This window comes from Acomys russatus, chromosome 29 (assembly GCF_903995435.1).
Source record: "Acomys russatus chromosome 29, mAcoRus1.1, whole genome shotgun sequence".
NCBI lineage: Eukaryota > Metazoa > Chordata > Mammalia > Rodentia > Muridae > Acomys > Acomys russatus.
In genome coordinates, this window is record NC_067165.1 from 31,876,632 (window position 1) to 31,893,683 (window position 17,052).

General features: G+C 44.8%; 1 protein-coding gene across 1 annotated transcript; it reads left to right on the plus strand.

The window, feature by feature from the left end:
- The first annotated feature begins 15,858 nt into the window (after window positions 1-15,858).
- On the plus strand, window positions 15,859-16,311 carry LOC127211551 (60S ribosomal protein L27-like). The gene has a single exon (XM_051171488.1). The coding sequence runs from the start codon at window positions 15,859-15,861 to the stop codon at window positions 16,309-16,311; it is 453 nt and encodes a 150-aa protein (XP_051027445.1).
- The last annotated feature ends 741 nt before the right edge of the window (window positions 16,312-17,052 follow it).

The following is a 17,052-nucleotide window of genomic DNA, read 5'->3' on the forward strand; positions in this document are numbered from 1 at the left end:
GGATTTGAGCCCAGGTCCTCTGGAAGAACAGTCAGTGTCCCCAATTATTGGGCCATCTCTCCAGCCCCAACTTGCACAGCTCTTATCTAGTATTTTGCAATCAGTAAACTTACCTGAGGCATAAAAGGCACTTAGTCTTGGTGTACTCCTTAGGTATGTGTTGTGGCTTCATGCTATTTACATTTTGAGTTACCTAGGAAGAGTTGGCCAGAGGCATGGCTGACATGAGGCCACCCAAGGTCCAGAACGGGGCTTGGAGCCAGGAGTCTGGTCCCTAACATGGCTGCTCCTAGCTTGGTGTTCTATCGTGCCCACGCCCACGCCCACCCCCTTCCTCCAGACCTTGCCCGCTTTATCACTGTTCCTTGAAGCATCTTGAGACCTGAACTGTGGAAACTGTTCCACCCACCAGCGCTGACTGGGTCCTGGTGATTTTGTTTATGTGTTTTGTCTTTTCTTCCCTGGGATTGAAGCGGCAGGCAGGAAATGATCCTGAAAACAATGCCCACGTTGTTAATTGCTCCCTTATCCCAGCGGGTCTCTGCCAGTTGATCCTGGGCCAACAGGAAAGTTCTCTGGTCTTTGGGGTATTTTGGAAAAGAAGCAAGATGAATTTCACGCCGACACTGAGCAGGAGGCAATGTGCTTCTTCTAGAAAATTCTCTCAAATTCCAGACAGCTGTTACTCCCTGGCCCTTTGGGTGGCGTGCCTTCGCTGCGCCGCCTGAAGTGAGGCTGGCTTGCTATATTGCTTCTGGTAGCTTTTTTGTTTTGTTTTGTTTTGTTTTGTTTTTAAACACCGGTAGATTTTTTTTTTTTTAAGAATTAAATAAGAAAAAAAAAATAGAATTAAATAAGAACTGGAAAGCCAATCTTGCTTGCTATAAATAGAAGGCAATCGTGAACCTTGGTTTCCATGAATACAAAATGCATCAGTAAATTCTAGCTCCAATCTGTTGCCTGCCTCAGGCTTTTAGCAAATTGCAGGGAGTGCTGGCGGTGTATTGACTCAGGAAGGAAGAAGGAGAGAAAATTGAAAACTGAAAAAGCCTCCTCAGCCTGTGAATTGGGGTCATTAAGAGCGTATCTAGGTCTTGTGCTGGGCAGCGAGGCTGTGAACGCGCTGCAAAATGTCTCCCAGAACCCTTTGAATTCAGAGTGCTAGGCCGGGTGGGGTGGGGTCGGGCTGGGCGTGAACATGAGAGCAAGCTATGAGGGTTGTGACAGACCAGCTTTGAGACCAAGTAACCTCTAATGGAATGGGGGTATATTCTGTGGTCTTGTGTGCTGGGGGCAGCACCTGCTGCTGGCTTTTAGGGTCTCATAATCAGGGATGTGGGGGGAAGGGTCTCCTTACCTCACCCGACCCTGACTCTGAGCCCTGGGGGGCGCGGGGAGGGGTGATCCATCTCTACTCTAGCCGAGCAAAGCTCCACTGCGATCCCCACAGCATTGATACTGACAATTCTAAATAACATTTCTTGGCAGGCCACTTCTCCCTAGGCTTTCTTTGGACTTCTGGGACACTCAGGACCAATTACCCAGCAGGCTGCCAAGCGGAGGCAGGAGGGTGCAGCTGTCTCACTAGCTGGGGAGTTTTACCCCCAGGGGTGTGGGGTGGGACACCGCTTAGGGCACTGAAATGCAGCTTTGACGAGACCCTCTCTGGAATCTCTCCCCCTCCCCCAACCCCTGGGGAGCTTCAGGTTCCACTTCCTTCTCTGGGTTTCTACTTCCTGTCTTACCCCCCAAGGAATTGGAGCGCTGGGGTCAGGCTCAGGTGGAGCCTCACATTGGAGTCAGGGGTGTGTCCTTAAGCAAAATGTGTGTGCACGCAAGCGAGCATATGTGTGCACATGCAAGCAGATGCCAGAAAACAACCTAAGGTGTCTTCAGGTGCCACTTCCTTTTTTTAAATTTATTTTTTATTTTATTTATTTTTTTTTTTTTAAGACAGTGTCTTTCATTGACCTGGAACTCTTCCCAGGCTAGGCGCATTGACCAATGAGCTCCAGGAACCTGCCTGTCTCTGTCACCCCATGATTGGAATTGCTACCACAGGGTACTACCAACGCAGTGCAGCAACACCTAAATTCCGAGGACTAATAGGCAGGGCTTTTCTGCTACAGCATGGGCTAAAACAACTAGGCCCCAAACTGAACATTTTCTTGTTTCTTTGCTTGTTTTTAGTTTGATTTTGTTTGTTTGTTTTTCCCTAATAGTGAGGAAAGAATCTTTTATTGTTTGACATTACTAAAACATAAGAGTGTTTTTTTTTAAGATTTATTTATTTATTATTATTTACACAGTATTCTGCCTGCATGTGAGCCATCAGGCCAGAGGAGGGCACCAGATCTCATTATAGATGGTTGTGAGCCACCATGTGGTTGCTGGGAACTGAACTCATGACCTTTGGAAAAACAGCCAGTGCTCTTAATCTCTGAGCCATCTCTCCAGCCCAACATAGGAGATTTTTAAAAATGTATTTATTTGTATGTACATTTGGTGTTTGGCCTACATATGTGTCTGTGTGAGGGAGTCAGATCCACTGGAATTTGAGTTACAGACAGTTGTTAGCTGCCATGTGGGTCCTGGGAATTGAACCTGGCTCCTCTGGAAGAGCTGCTGATGCTCTTAACCACAGAGCTGTTTCCCTAGACCCATAGGAGATTTTTTAAAGGTTTTGGGGTTTTTGGTTTTTTGGGTTTTTGTTTTGTTTTGGTTTTTGGTTTTTCAAGACAGGGTTTCTCTGTGTAGCCTTGGCTGTCTTAGACTAGCTTTGTAGACCAGGCTGGCCTCGAACTCACAAAGATCCGCCTGCCACTGCCTCCCAAGTACTGGGATTACAGGCATGCACTACCACACCCGGCCTGAGACCCAAACTTCTAAACAGGTACTTAAAAATGTGTTTGGGCATTAGGATGGAAAGGAGTTTAAATAGGAATACAGGGAAGGATATTAAAATAAAAGAGAAAAATGGACGGATAAATATATCCAATAATTAAAACATGCCTTTGATCCCAATACTTGGGAGACAAAGACAGAGACACATAGGTTCCTTGTGAGTTCGAGGCCAGCCTGCCCTACAGAGTAAATTCAAGGCTGCCAGGCTACACAGAGTAATCCTGTCTCAATAGGGATAGAGGAATACAATATTGAACATTATAGTGTAGAAAGTGTCCCAGATACAACTTAATCCTACAGGTCAAACAATTATAGACAGATAGATATAGATACTGATTATGCGCACGCATACATTAACCTCAGAATGGAAGAAAGGAGATATACTGCTTTGGGGAGATTTTACATTTGTTCCAACAGGAAAGGAAAAGCTATGTCTTCCATTCAAACTGATAAAAATCAGATATTGACAGATGCCGACCCCCTGAAGATCTTGGACACACACAAGAAGAAACAAATCAATACCAAAACAGGTGATGTATATGCTGGTCCCTCTATTGACAATAGCTCTTTAAAATGCTAAATACATAAATGTCTAGCCAGGAGTGGTGGCACACGCCTTTAATCCCAGCACTCAGGAGGGCAGAGGCAGGCAGATCGATGTGAGTTCGAGACCAGCCCGGTGGGTGTACAAAGTTAGTCCAGGACAGCCAGGGCTACACAGAGAAACCCTGTCTCAAAAAAACAAAACAAAACAAAAAAGAAAACCCATAAATGTCTGTACATATCCAATAATTCTTGTCAGCCACCAAATCCTCAAGACTTATTATGGCATTCCTTTATATGAGATAAGTAAAAATTTATATTACAGTTTGGTCCCTGACCAAACTAGCTTACAGAGAGAGACAGATGTCTTTCTCCCACTCAAACAAAGAACAGAGTCATCTTTAATTGATCTGTGTGTGCTTTGCATTCCATACTTATGTCATTATAGAATTATATATTACTCATGAGAGTTTATATGTTTACAGAACAAAAGGACTGAACATCAATGCAGTACGAGAGACTTTGACGAGACTCATCAACCAGGATGCTGAAACACTAAAGTACGTCATTTCAGCATCCTGTGCAGTCCAGCATCAGACTGCTTCCATTGCTGACTCATGAAAACTTGCTTCCAGAACAGCTTCAAAGCAGCTAGCTCAAATCGTCCAGCATCACAGACTGTTCCAAACAGGACTTCATTTAAACCTGCATTTTCCCAACCCTTAGAGACTGAATAACAAATGCCACTGCTAGTTACTTAACCATTTTCCCTATTTTATTTGGGCCCCCCAAAAGGTATCCTATGTCCCAAATCAGCAGGGAGCAATCTTTTTGGGGAGGGGGTTCGAGACAGGGTTTCTCTGTGTAGCCTTAGCTGTCCTAGACTCACTTTGTAGACCAGGCTGGCCTTGAACTCACAGTGATCCATCTGCCTCTGCCTCCCGAGTGCTGGGATTAAAGGCGTGCGCCACCACATCCAGCTCGCAGGGAACAATCTTTTTTTTTTTTTTTTTTTTCCGAGACAGGGTTTCTCTGTGTAGCCTTGGCTATCCTGGACTCACTTTGTAGACCAGGCTGGCCTCGAACTCACAGCGATCCGCCTGCCTCTGCCTCCCGAGTGCTGGGATTAAAGGCGTGCGCCACCACGCCCAGCTCGCAGGGAGCAATCTTAAGAAGAATGACATCCCAGTCCCTTAGGTTGAGGTAGGTTGGTTTTGGTTATTCTGTTGGGCAATGGATGTGTCTGTCACCACTTAACAGAGTTAGTTACAGGTTATTAAACAGTCGTGATCAGAAACAAAACAAAACAAGGTTTAGGAACTTAGATTTCTGTCTTTCCTTTTCTCTATCCTTCTTTCTACTTTCTCTCTTGGGAAAGGGAAAGGGGTTGAGAAGAAAAGGGGGGTATAGGAGTACCATATAGGAATCACATAGGATAAAAAGATAATGATATATTATTGAATCTACTCTTCAACTTAAAGCTGCTGTCATTATCAAATAAGATTAATTTTGCTTACATTAATGTAGATTATTGTATATTACTACAGGTCTAAGGTTTTCATTGGTTTACATCTTTGTATATTGATACAAAAATTAAGGTTGCTACAACATAATGCATATATATATTATATATACACGCTTTTTTTTGTTTTGTTTTTTTGAAACAGGGTTCCTCTGTGTAGCCTTGGCTGTCTCCTGAATTCGCTTAGTAGACCAGGCTGGCCCCAAACTCAGAGATCACCTGCCTCTGCCTCCCAAGTGCTGGGATTAAAAGTGTGTGCCACCATGCCCTGCTCCATAATGTATATTTCAACTCCTGTATGAGATATTATACCTATGCAACTCATTTAAAAATGCAATGCTTACTTCTAGTCCTTTAAATAGCTGCTACGATAATCTATTTAGATAATTAAGTAATTCAAGATAATAGTCAATCAAACTCATTGTCATGTCAGATACTAGATTGTCACAAAAATATACATCCTAGTTTAGACAGATAGTAAATAGTTAGAAACAAACAATGTTTGCCTATTCAGATGTGCTATAGATAGACAGATAAATAGACAGACGGTCTTTAAAAATCTCAAAGACCTATGGAATATGACAGTGAAAGGTTTTTTTTTTTTAATTAATTTAATGCTTTTTTGACTTGAGACATTTCAGCTCCTAGCAGTACCCCATTCAACTTGGAAAAAGATGGTGAGCATCAAAAAAATCTCCATTAGGAGATGGTTTCTACTGAGCAAAGAAAATGTCCTATTTCCTCTGCAGACAGAATTCTGTCCGAAATGGACAAGACTTAGATGCAATTCTGTCCAAAATGGACAAGACTTAGATGCAGGCAAAGTTGACTGGCCAGCTCTGCCAAGACAAGGTAAGATGTCCTTCATATTTCCTGCCTCACAAAAATAGCTGTCAGGCATACTGGTCCAGAAGGCTGAACATGGTGCTCCAGTGTTACAGGAAAATACTGGGTGACTGACCAGACATCAAACTGCCTCTGTCATGTATAGCTTTGGAAGCTGCCTGCCTGCACTTCCTGTTTACTCAGCTAATAATTTTACTCCTTCTCAAGTATCCGATGGGGTTGAAGACAATAGTTACAGTCTCACAGTTAGACTTAAATTGCTTAGGTTTTTTAAAAGTTTTTTTTGTTTTTTTGGTTTTTTGGTTTTTCCAGACAGGGTCTCTCTGTGTAGCTTTGGCTGTCCTGGACCCACTTTGTAGACCAGGCTGGCCTCGAACTCACAGCCATCCACCTGCCTCTGCCTCCCGAGTGCTGGGATTATAGGCGTGCGCCACCACGCCCGGCTTTAAAAGATGTTTTAAGTTAAAGAAGATACTAAGTTGGTAATACAAATTAGGATAGAAATTGAGTTAGGTACAGAACCTTAAACTCATCAAAATAAGATAAATAATAGAATATTTTCCCTAAGTTGCCAAATACACATAGACTGGACATTGGGAATGTATAATATACCTTATAGTTTTCATAATTGTTTCATATTTACTGTTGTACTAGTTATTATTAACAGAAAAATAACCCTTTATTAGGCAAAAAGGGGGAAATGTTGGAGTTGATCAGGGGCTACTATGTATTCAATGTTAATTGCTTGCCCCCCACCAAGATCCTTATTGTCCTATGAGCAAAGTCTCTTGTATCCAAGGTAACACTGTATCCAAAGTAATATTGGGTAAGCCTTGCCTCCCAAATTACCCCTGATTGGATAATAAAAGTTCCTGACAGCCTATAGTTGGTCAGAGCGAGAAGGGAAAGCAGGACTTCCTGGGAGAAAGGAACTCTGGGAAGAAGAGAGGAAAGTCCTTTCACCAGGAGACACGAGAGGAGATGCATGTGACCATAGGCCACGTGGCTTGATGGGGCTAGGCAGTCAGGTTATTAGATGACTAGTTGAGAGTCTGCCCAGCTAAAGGCCTAAGCTTTGAAATTTTATAACGTCTTGGTGTCTTTATTTTTATGGCTGAAGGGCCACCCAGGGTGTTACAACCAAACCCAGGGTGCTACAACAAATAGGCCCATGAACAAAATGACCAGGATAACAGAGATGGAGGTTATGCGTGGGCTTGACAGCACAGACTTCCACTCACCATAGCTGACCTGGCGACAGCTGCTACCGAGCAGCAGTTCTGCCAACAGTAGAGACCAACACTTCCAGTGTGACATCATTCTCTGGGGTGACCAGAAGCTGACTACATTGGGCCACTTCCTCCATAGAAAGGACAATGCTTTGTCCTTACTGGAGTAGATACTTATTCTGGTTATGGATTTGCCTTTCCTGTGTGTAATGCTTCTGCTAAAAGCCACCACCCATGGACCTACAGAATGCCTTATCCATGACATGATATTTATTCCACACAGTATTGCTTCTGATCAAGAAGCTCACTTCACAGCCAGAGAAGAGCTACAGTGGACCCACGATCATGGAATCTGATGGCCTTACCATGTCCTCACCATCCTGAAGCTCCTGCCCAGAGAGAGTGGTGGAATGGTCTTTTGATGACACAGTTACAGATCCAATTAGATGGCAGCAGCCTGGAGGGCTGGGGTAAGGTATTCCAGAAGGGGTGGAAAAGGAACAGTTCCACTCACTGTCACCCATGGTGACCCACAAGGAAATTTTTTGCTTCCTGTTTCTCTGACCTTAAGTTCTGCTGGTACCAGAGGGAGGAGTGAGTGCTCCTGCCAGCAGCCACAACAAACACCCATTGAACCGGAAGCTCACACGTCCCTCTTGTCACTTTGGGCTTCTGATGCCCTTAAGCCAACAGGGCCAGAAAGGAATTAACAGTGTTAGGAGGGAGATTGACCCAGATGACCAAGGGGAGTTGGGGTTGCTTCTCCACAAAGGAGGTAAGAAGAATCATGTCTGGATGCACGAGATCCTTTAGGGCGTCTCCTGGTGCTACCATGTCCTGTGATTAAAGGCAATGGAAAACTACCACAGCCTAATCCAGGCAGGGTGACAAAGGGCACAGACCCATCAGGAGTAAAGGGATGGGTCACCCCTCCACATAAAGAGCCAAGGCCAGGTGCAGTGCTCGCTGAGGGTGGAAGAACGGAGAATGTGCAGTAGAGGAGGGTGGTTATAAATAGCAGCTAAAGTCATGTGACCAGCTGCAGAATCGAGGATTATCATTGACGCGAATGCTTCTGTCGTATTTTCTCAAGAATGTGTTTGGGCAAATATTTGTGTCTTCTTTGGTCAGTGTCTGTCATCTAATGCACCATCAGTTGAGAGAGTATCAGTGGTTATCATATTTAAATTTTGAGAGGCCAAAAGAATGTCCCTCAAGGGACAAGGCCACCTATTGTGAAATACATGATGTGTTTGTGGTTGTATGTGCGATAGTTATATCATGTTATGCGTAATTATGACCTAGTATTGTTTTCATTTGGAAATTAAGCATGGCCTAAGGAGATAGGATCGTGAGTCAAGCTGTCAAGGGGTGGGTTTGTGGTGGTTGTTCTTGGTTGGAATTAACTAGAACCCCAGTGGCTAGGTATGCCCTGTGAGGTGTTTTTTTGTTTTGTTTTTTGTTTTTGTTTTTGTTTTTGTTTTTTTTGTATGATCTGAAGTGGGAAGAACCAGCCTAAATCCAGATGTTTTGAGGTGAGACGGTCCAACTTGAATGTGGGCCACACCTTCCTGGTGGCAGCCTATATAAAGGACAAAACTGGAAACACTTGTCCTTATGTCCTTAGCCTGTTTGCGCTCTCTCTCTCTCTCTCTCTCTCTCTCTCTGGCTAGTTCATTTCACTGGCATTAGAGCCCACTTCTTCAGGATTCCAGCATCTACTGAAGACCCACTGAGGCATCCAGCCTCGCAGGCGGGCTGAGAAACTACTGAATTCTTGGACTTTCCATAGGGAGACAGCCATTTTGGGAAAAGTTGGACCACAGCCTGTAAGCTATATATATAGAGATATATAGATTCATTCGATTAGTTCTGTTCCTCTAGAGGATCCTGACTAACACAGCTCCTAAATAACAAGCCAAGGAGAACCTTCTTTTTTTGTATAAGTTGATGACCTTAGGTGTTTTGTCACAGGACCAGAGACACAACTAATGTGGCTGTCTTTGGCTTCTATTTGCTCCTATGCTGAAGATGTGATTTCAGGTCAAGGATGACTAAGGCATCTCTCCATCCCAGAACCAGAGACGTCTAATCTTCACTCTGCTGTGGTTCTCCAACTGATACTTATCTCTCACCTTTTTTTTTTCCAAGACAAGGTTTCTCTGTGTAACAGCCTTGGCTGTCCTGCACTCACTTTGTAGGCCAGGCTGGCCTCGAACTCACAGAGATCTTCTTCACTCTGCCTGCCGAGTGCTGGGATTAAAGGCGTGCGCCACCACTAATGGCTCTTATCTCCCATCTTTGCCTCTTGACTATAACTTGCAGGCAGGGGCCTTGGCTATTTTATCTTTTTTTTGGTTTGGTGTTTTAGATAGGGTTTCTCTGAGTAACAACCCTAGCTGGCCTAGACCTCCCTTTATTTTTTTGCTTTTGGTTTTGGTTTTTGGTTTTTTCGAGACAGAGTCTCTCTGTGTTAGCCTTGGCTGTCCTGGACTTGCTTTGTAGACCAGGCTGGCCTCAAACTCACAGCGATCCGCCTGCCTCTACCTCCAGAGTGTTGAGATTAAAGGCGTGAGCCACCACGTCCAGCCCTAGACCTCCCTTTGTAAACCGGAGTTAGGAGGATCCCTGGGCTTGCTAGCCAGCCGTTCTAGTCAATCAGAGAGCCTCAGGCCAGCAATGAGACCCTGTCTCAAAAATTAGGCTAGATAGCAGTGAAGAGACCTGAAGTCAACCTCTGGCCTCCACACATGTGTATACATGTCAGTATGTACATACACATACAAACACATGAGTACACACCCAAATTCTGACAAGAATGTGTAGTAAAGGCAACTTGGCATTTCCTACAAAACTAAACGTACTTTGAAGTCTGACCCAGCAGGATTCCTTCTTGGCAAGTGACTCAAAGGAGCTGAAAAGAAGTCCACACACACACAAAAACTTGTGCCTACGTGTCTATAGCAGCTTTGTTCATGGCTGTCTGAATTGTGAGCAGCGTTGTCCTTCAGCAGGCAATGAGTCGACATGCCATACCGTCTACAGACAATGGGATATTATTCAGTGGGGGAAAGGCAATTGGCCATTAGGCCACAGAAAGAGCCTCTACTGAATGGTACCAGGAAAGATGCCAACGAGTCAATGTCACCTTCTAGTGATTTCCAACTGTGATGTTTTAGAAGAAAAGCAAAGCTATGAAGACGGTAAGAAAGATCAGTGGTTGGCAGGGCAGAAGTGGAGATGGTGGACAGGCAGAGGGAGCAAAGCATGGAGGGCTTTAGGGCAGAGAAACTGCTTCACCTACCACCACAGTGACAGGGGCCAGTCCAGACCCATAGTGTCTCCCACAGCAAGAGTGAGCCCTTCTGCATATTTTGGACACTGGGAGGCGATTTGTTCTTTGGAAGTGACATATGACTATGGTGGGAATAAAAGAGGAGGCGTCCTGTGTGTGGAGTGGGAAGGGTATGGGAAAATTGTCTCATCCAGTCATCCTTGCCGGGAGCCTAAACCTACTCTAAAAAAAAAAAAAATTTTTTTTTTTAGTTTGTTTTGTTACATTTTATTTATTTGGGGCATGCATGTGCATATGCAGGCACACACAGAGTTGGAGGACAACGCATGGGGTCTGGTTCTTAGAAGCCTGAATCCCTGAGATGAATCCCAGACTGTCACATACCAGGCCAGGGCTCGGCCACTATGCTACATCTCCAACCCCTAAAAACGGTTTTTTGTTGTTTTTTTTTTTACATTTTGGTTTTTTTGTTTTGTTTTGTTTGGAAGGGCCTGCGGATGTAGCAGAGATGGTAAAGTGCTTACCCATTGTTCACAAAGCCCTGGGCTCCATCCCTGCTGCGTGATCTATAATCTTAGCACTCAGGAAGTGGAGGCAGGAGAATCAGGAGGACCTGAGGAAGGACTGGAAGGAAGAGGAGGAGGAGCAGGGGGAGGAGCAGGGGGAGGAGCAAAGGGAGGACAAGTATTTATGGACGTAAATGGTTCTGCTGACTCGAATCCAGCAGTCAGGGTCTGCAAATTAACTGCCCCCAGGCAAATTCACGGGAGCAAAGCGAGTTCGTTTGCGTGTGTCCGGGTTGCCACTCAGTGATAACCCACTGCATAGATGCTACTGAACTCCCATGCTGCCATGGACAAGGGTGTGTGGGAAGGGTCATTTGAAGGCTTCCCTAGATGAAAGGCAAGGTGTAGCAGTTTTATTTCTGGGTTGCCCCGGTGTCTAGGGTCAGTGCCTACCTGGAGACTTCCCTGGAGAAGGGCTTTGCAACAACTGATTCTGGCAAACCTTTGTCCTAGTTAGATAATGAAGTCCAGTTAAGATTTCCTTCTGGTGCTCAGCAGGGAAGGAATGAAGTACCTTGTCTTGGGCTATTGTTTAGACATGACTCTCCCCGCATCCTCAACACACATACACACCGGAGGCTGCTGTGTTAAAGCTTAATCCACAGCTGGGGAATCTTGTCACTGGGAGGTGTTTGGACCAGAATCTGGGGCTGGAGAAGTGGCTCAGCAGTTAAGAGGAATGGCAGAAGGTCCCCGGACTCAATTCCTAGCATCTATATGGAAACTCACAACTGTCTGTCATTCTAGTTCCAGGGGATCTGCCTCCCTCTTCTGGCCTTCACGGGCACCAGGCAAGCACGCGGTGCACAAACATGCATGCAGGCAAGACACCCATATACATAATAAAATAAAATAAATCTTTGCTAGGCATGGTGACTCAAACCTTTAATCACAGCACTCAGGAGACAGAAAAGGGTGGATCTTTATGAGGTCAAGGCCAGCCTGGTTTACTAGTGATTTTTTTTTCTTTTGTTTTTGTTTTTGTTTTGTTCTCTCTCTTTTTTTTTTTTATTAATTTATTTTTGTTACATCTCAATGGTTATCCCATCCCTTGTATCCTCCCATTTTTCCCTCCCTCCCATTTTCCCCTTACTCCCCTCCCCTATGACTGTGCCTGAGGGGGACTTCCTCCCCCTTTATATGCTCATAGGGTATCAAGTCTCTTCTTGGTTTACTAGTGAATTCTAAAACATCCAGGGCTGTGTAGGAAATGGGCACTTTTTGGAGGTGGGGCCTGGTTGGAAGAAATAAGTCATTAGGAGCCTGTTCTTAGAAGTGTTATCTTTGCCGGGCATGGTGGCGCATGGCTTTAATCCCAGCACTCAGGAGGCAGAGGCAGGCGGATCACTGTGAGTTGAAGGCCAGCCTGGTCTACAAAGCGAGTCCAGGACAGCCAGGGCTACACAGAGAAACCCTGTCTCAAAAAAAAAAAAAAAAAAAAAAAGTAATATCTTCTTTCTTTCTTCTTTTTAGTTTTTTGAGACAGGGTTTCTCTATGTAGCCCTGGCTGTCCTGGAACTCACTCTATAGACCATGCTGGCCTTGAACTCAGAGATCCATCTTCGTCTGCCTCCCTAGTGCTGGGATCAAAGGCATGTGCCAGGCCTAGAAGTTAAATCCTATCCCAGGTGTCTCTGTCTCTTTCAGCTTCCTGGCAGCCATCAACTGAGCAGCTCTTCTTTGTGCCCCCAGCCTCCACCCTGGAGTCCTACCTTGCCACGTACTGAAAGCATGACTCCAGCTGGCCGTGGCAGGAAACCTCAAAAACTGACCTAAATCCTTCCCTTACATTATTTTACTCAGAAATTTGTCTCAGTGACAACAACAACAAAAGTCTAACTAATACAATATGCAAAAATGAACCGGAATTAGATCAGAGGCCTATACAGTTCTAGGAAGGAAACAAACGGCCCCACTGTTTGTGAACTTTGGTTTAGAAATGGGTTCTTAAGTATGACTCCAGATGCACAGACTACAAAAGAGGAAATAGACGAGTTAAAAATTCTCGTCCATCAAAGGACACGAAAAATTAAAAATGCCCACAGAGTAAGAGATTGAAGAACATAGGTCTGATGCTGTCTAAAGGCTGGGGATGTGGCCCAGCAGCATGAAAGATAAAAGTGAAAAATATGACATTCATAAGAGTCTAGCATCCAAAGTGTGTGGAGAAATCCCAGGATGGGTGAGGTAACACTTCCTATAATCCTACTGCTTGGGGAGTAGAAGCAGAAGGGCCAGAGGGTCAAGTTTGCTGCCAACCTGAGCTACATGACTCTAGGCCTCAACACAACAACATTATAATGACAATAGTGGAGAAAGAAATGACTAAATCAACAGTGCTCCAAAGACACACAAGTGGCTGATAAACACCAATACCATTCGCCCCTGGGAAATACAAATAAAGACCAAGGTGGGACAAAGTATATCCTACTGTGGAAGAGCAATAACTGAAGTCACAGGTGATGGGAGGCCACCTGCTGCTTGTGGGTGAGTAACTCAGAGCTGGGACAGCTGGGCTGTAGTTCCTCAGAATATGAAAGATCTGATTGCCATGTGACCCAGTGATGCCACTCCTTTATAGTGTGGTCACTCCTTTTGAGTGATGCCACTCCAAATAAAATATATATATATATTTTTTTAAAGATTTATTTATTTATTATGTGTACAGATTTCGTTATAGATGGTTGTGAGCCAACATGTGGTTGCTGGGAATTGAACTCATGACCTTTGGAAGAGCAGTCAGTGCTCTTACCCTCTGAGCCATCTCTCCAGCCCATAAAATATATTTTTATCTTGGTTTCTTATATCTCTTTCTCCTTTCTCCACCCCAATCCCTTCCAACATCCCAACACCAGGTAGGAGACAAGGTTAGTGGGGAGACGGGGCGGAGCTCTCTTTGGCTACTTCCGGCTGTGTTATAGGATCTTTGATTCCATTAGGATCCCTGAGATTGTGAATGGTAAAAACTTGTCTTTGGTCCCAATGTGATCCCTGAGATTGTGAACTAGAAAAATCTGTATTTGGTACCACTGTGATCCCTGAGATTGAACTGTAAATCCCCATTTCTTGTGGTTGAGCCCTAACAGACCTTTAATCCAAGGACTTTCTGTTTATTGTAAACAGGTGATTAAGGTGTGGCTCAGCCAGCCTTCCACACACCTTTAATCCTAGAGCTATCTGTACACAGCATTTAATAAAGTTAACCCTAGGTCAAGAGGCAGGGCAAGAAAGCAGCTGACAGGGATTAAAGAGCTGGAGGTGAGAAACTGTAAAATTGTAAAATTATAAAATGTAAGACCTGAGGCTTCTCCCATTTCTCGTTACTACTAGCCTCAGGAGTTCCACCCTAGTTCCCAGAATAGCTACATGCGAGCTCCCAACTATCAACTAGGGCGGTTTCCAGTAACCGCCCTAGGGACCCACACCCAAGTCCCCACAAGAGGTCTCCCAACGCCAATGTCCATATGGTCTAACTTGATAAGCAACTCCCCCCCCCCCCCCGCTTTGTGATTTTAGCCTTTAAAAACTAGCCTGTAACAGCTACTCGGGGTCCTTCACCTCCCGAGTGCTGAGGGACCCTGACATATCAACAATTGGGACTTCTGATGTGTCAGTAATAAATTTTACCTATATATCCAGCCTGTGTGACTTGAGTGGTCTCTCGCGGCGACCCCCTTCCTGAATTGGACTCTAGGGTCCAACAGAGGGACTTTGGGTCGGGGGTTTATTTAAGACAGCTGTAGAAGTAGATGGAGTCTTTGGTTTTGGATGCTTTAGCCTCTTTAGGTTGAGATTTTAGCTCGGCTCTTAGCTCTCTAGCCCTTGAACTCCTCAGCTTCTTGGCCTTTGGCTTTTCAGGCTTTGAGCTAGCAAGCCTTTGGCCTTGGGTTTTTTGGCCTTTTTCTCCTGGGCTGCCAGCTGAGCTAGTGAGTCTTTTTGGCCTTCTCCATTGGGACGTGAGCTGAGCCAGAAGTTCAGCTGGGTGCTCTACCTGTTTCTCTGAGCTAGCAGGTTTTTCACCACAGCATCTGGTTCCTGAGTCTTTATTGGTAAAGTACAACCATCAGGGGGCCTGGAGAGATGGCTCAGTGGTTAAGAGCACTGATTGGTCTTCTTAGAGGTCATGAGTTCAATTCCCAGCAATCACATGGTGGCTCACAACCATCTATAATATGATCTGATGCCCTCATCTGTGCTGCAGGTGTACATGCAGACAAAGGACCATATACATAATAAATAAATAAATAAACAATCAGGGATTTCCAATTAAAACAACACTGTTGTTTAGGGTTGTCAGTTTCTTTGGGGCAACACCAATCTCCATTGTCAGGATATTCAGCCAGCAACAGCAAATGCAGCAGCAGCCTTCTCTTCCTCCTCCAACCATTTTTCTAGCCTCTCTTTCTCTTTCTCTCTCTCTCTTTTTCTGGGATCTCATATTTATACTTTCTCAGAGTCCACCCAAGATGTTTTCCAACTGGCAAAGACCAGGCCTCCACATGAGGTAGTCTCCTGCTGACAAAGATCACGTGCCTTCTCACGAGGCTATAACTAGCTGCGGACAAACTGGAGCAGCCCTCATATCCCACTCCCAGGATTAAAACAAACATGTGTTTACATAACATAACTGAGTTTTTAAAGAAACCAAAACTTTCACAACAACCCCTGATGGACAATCAAGAGTTCACACAAGCATTTAAACCAGCAGTTCTCAACCTGTGAGTCGAAACCCCTTTGGGGATCGCATATCAGATATCCTGCATAAAAGATAGTCACATTATCACCCATAACAGTAGCACAATTACAGTCATGAAGTAGCCATGGATGATTTTATGGTTGGGGGTCACTACAGCTTGAGGAACTGTATTAAAGGGTTGCAGCATTAGGAAGGTTAAGAACCGTTGGTTTGGTCCTTTTTTCCTTTCTGCTGGGTGCCGGCTGCTTGCTGTCAAAATGGACAAGTTCATGAAACCTGGGAAAGTGGTGCTGGTCCTGGCTGGGTGCTACTCAGAACGCAAAGCTGCCATTGTGAAGAATATTGATGATGGCACTTCAGACCGCCCTGACAGCCATGCCTTGGTGGCTGATGGCACCTCAGACTGCCCTGACCGCCATATCCTGCTGGCTGGAATTGACCGCTATCCCCAAAAAGTGACAGCTGCCACGGGCAAGAAGAAAATCACCAAGAAGTCAAAGATCAAGCCCTTTGTGAAAGTTTCTACTAACAGTCACCTCATGCCCACCAAGCACTCTGTGGAAATCCCCTTGGACAAAACTGTTATCAACAAGGATGTCTTTAGAAACCCAGCCCTGAAACATAAGGTCAGGCAGGAGGCCAAGGTCAAGTTTGAGGACCAATACAAGACAAGGAAGAACAAATGGTTTTTCCAGAAGCTTTGCTTTTAGGTATATTTTCATTTCCATCATTAAAAAAAAAAAAAAAAAAAAAAAAAAAAAAAAAGGGACCCATTGGTTTAAAGAGTAATGTCACAGTACCAGGCATGGTGGTAGTGCATACTTGTGCTCCCAGAACTTCTGGAGGTTGAGGCAGGAAGATCACAAGTTCAAGGACAACCTGGGCTACCTGAGTGAGATTGTCTCAAAAATATAAACACAAGCTGGGCGGTGGTGGCACATGCCTTTAATCCCAGCACTTGGGAGGCAGGGGCAGGTGGATTACTGTGAAGTCAAGGCCAGCCTGGTCTACAAAGCAAGTCCAGGACAGCCAGGACTACACAGAGAAACCCTACCTCGAAAAACCATAAAAAACAACAACAACAACACAAGACAAAAGCAGAAACTAAAAGGTTTTGCTCTGGCGTTCAGAGCAGTGCTGCTCACTGTGGTAAAAACACCTCAATGTCCATCAACTCGTGAAATAGTGAACGCTGGTTCACATACACACACACACACACACACACACACACACACACACACACACTAACTACAGTGTGATATTCAGAATGCAGCATAGCATGTGCTACAACAGGGAGAGATCTTTTTGTGTGTTCTGAGTCAGGGTCTCAGACTTCCTCTGTACCTGAGGAGAGCCTTGAACTTCTGGTCTTCCTGCCTCTACCTCCCAGACGTTGGGATTGCAGATGTACGCCAGAGCTTCTGGCTGGAAAGTTCTTGAAAACTGTGCTG

Coding starts and splice junctions, on each gene's coding strand:
- LOC127211551 (XM_051171488.1), top strand. CDS start 15,859: ATGGACAAGTTCATGAAACCTGGGAAAGTGGTGCTGGTCCTGGCTGGG.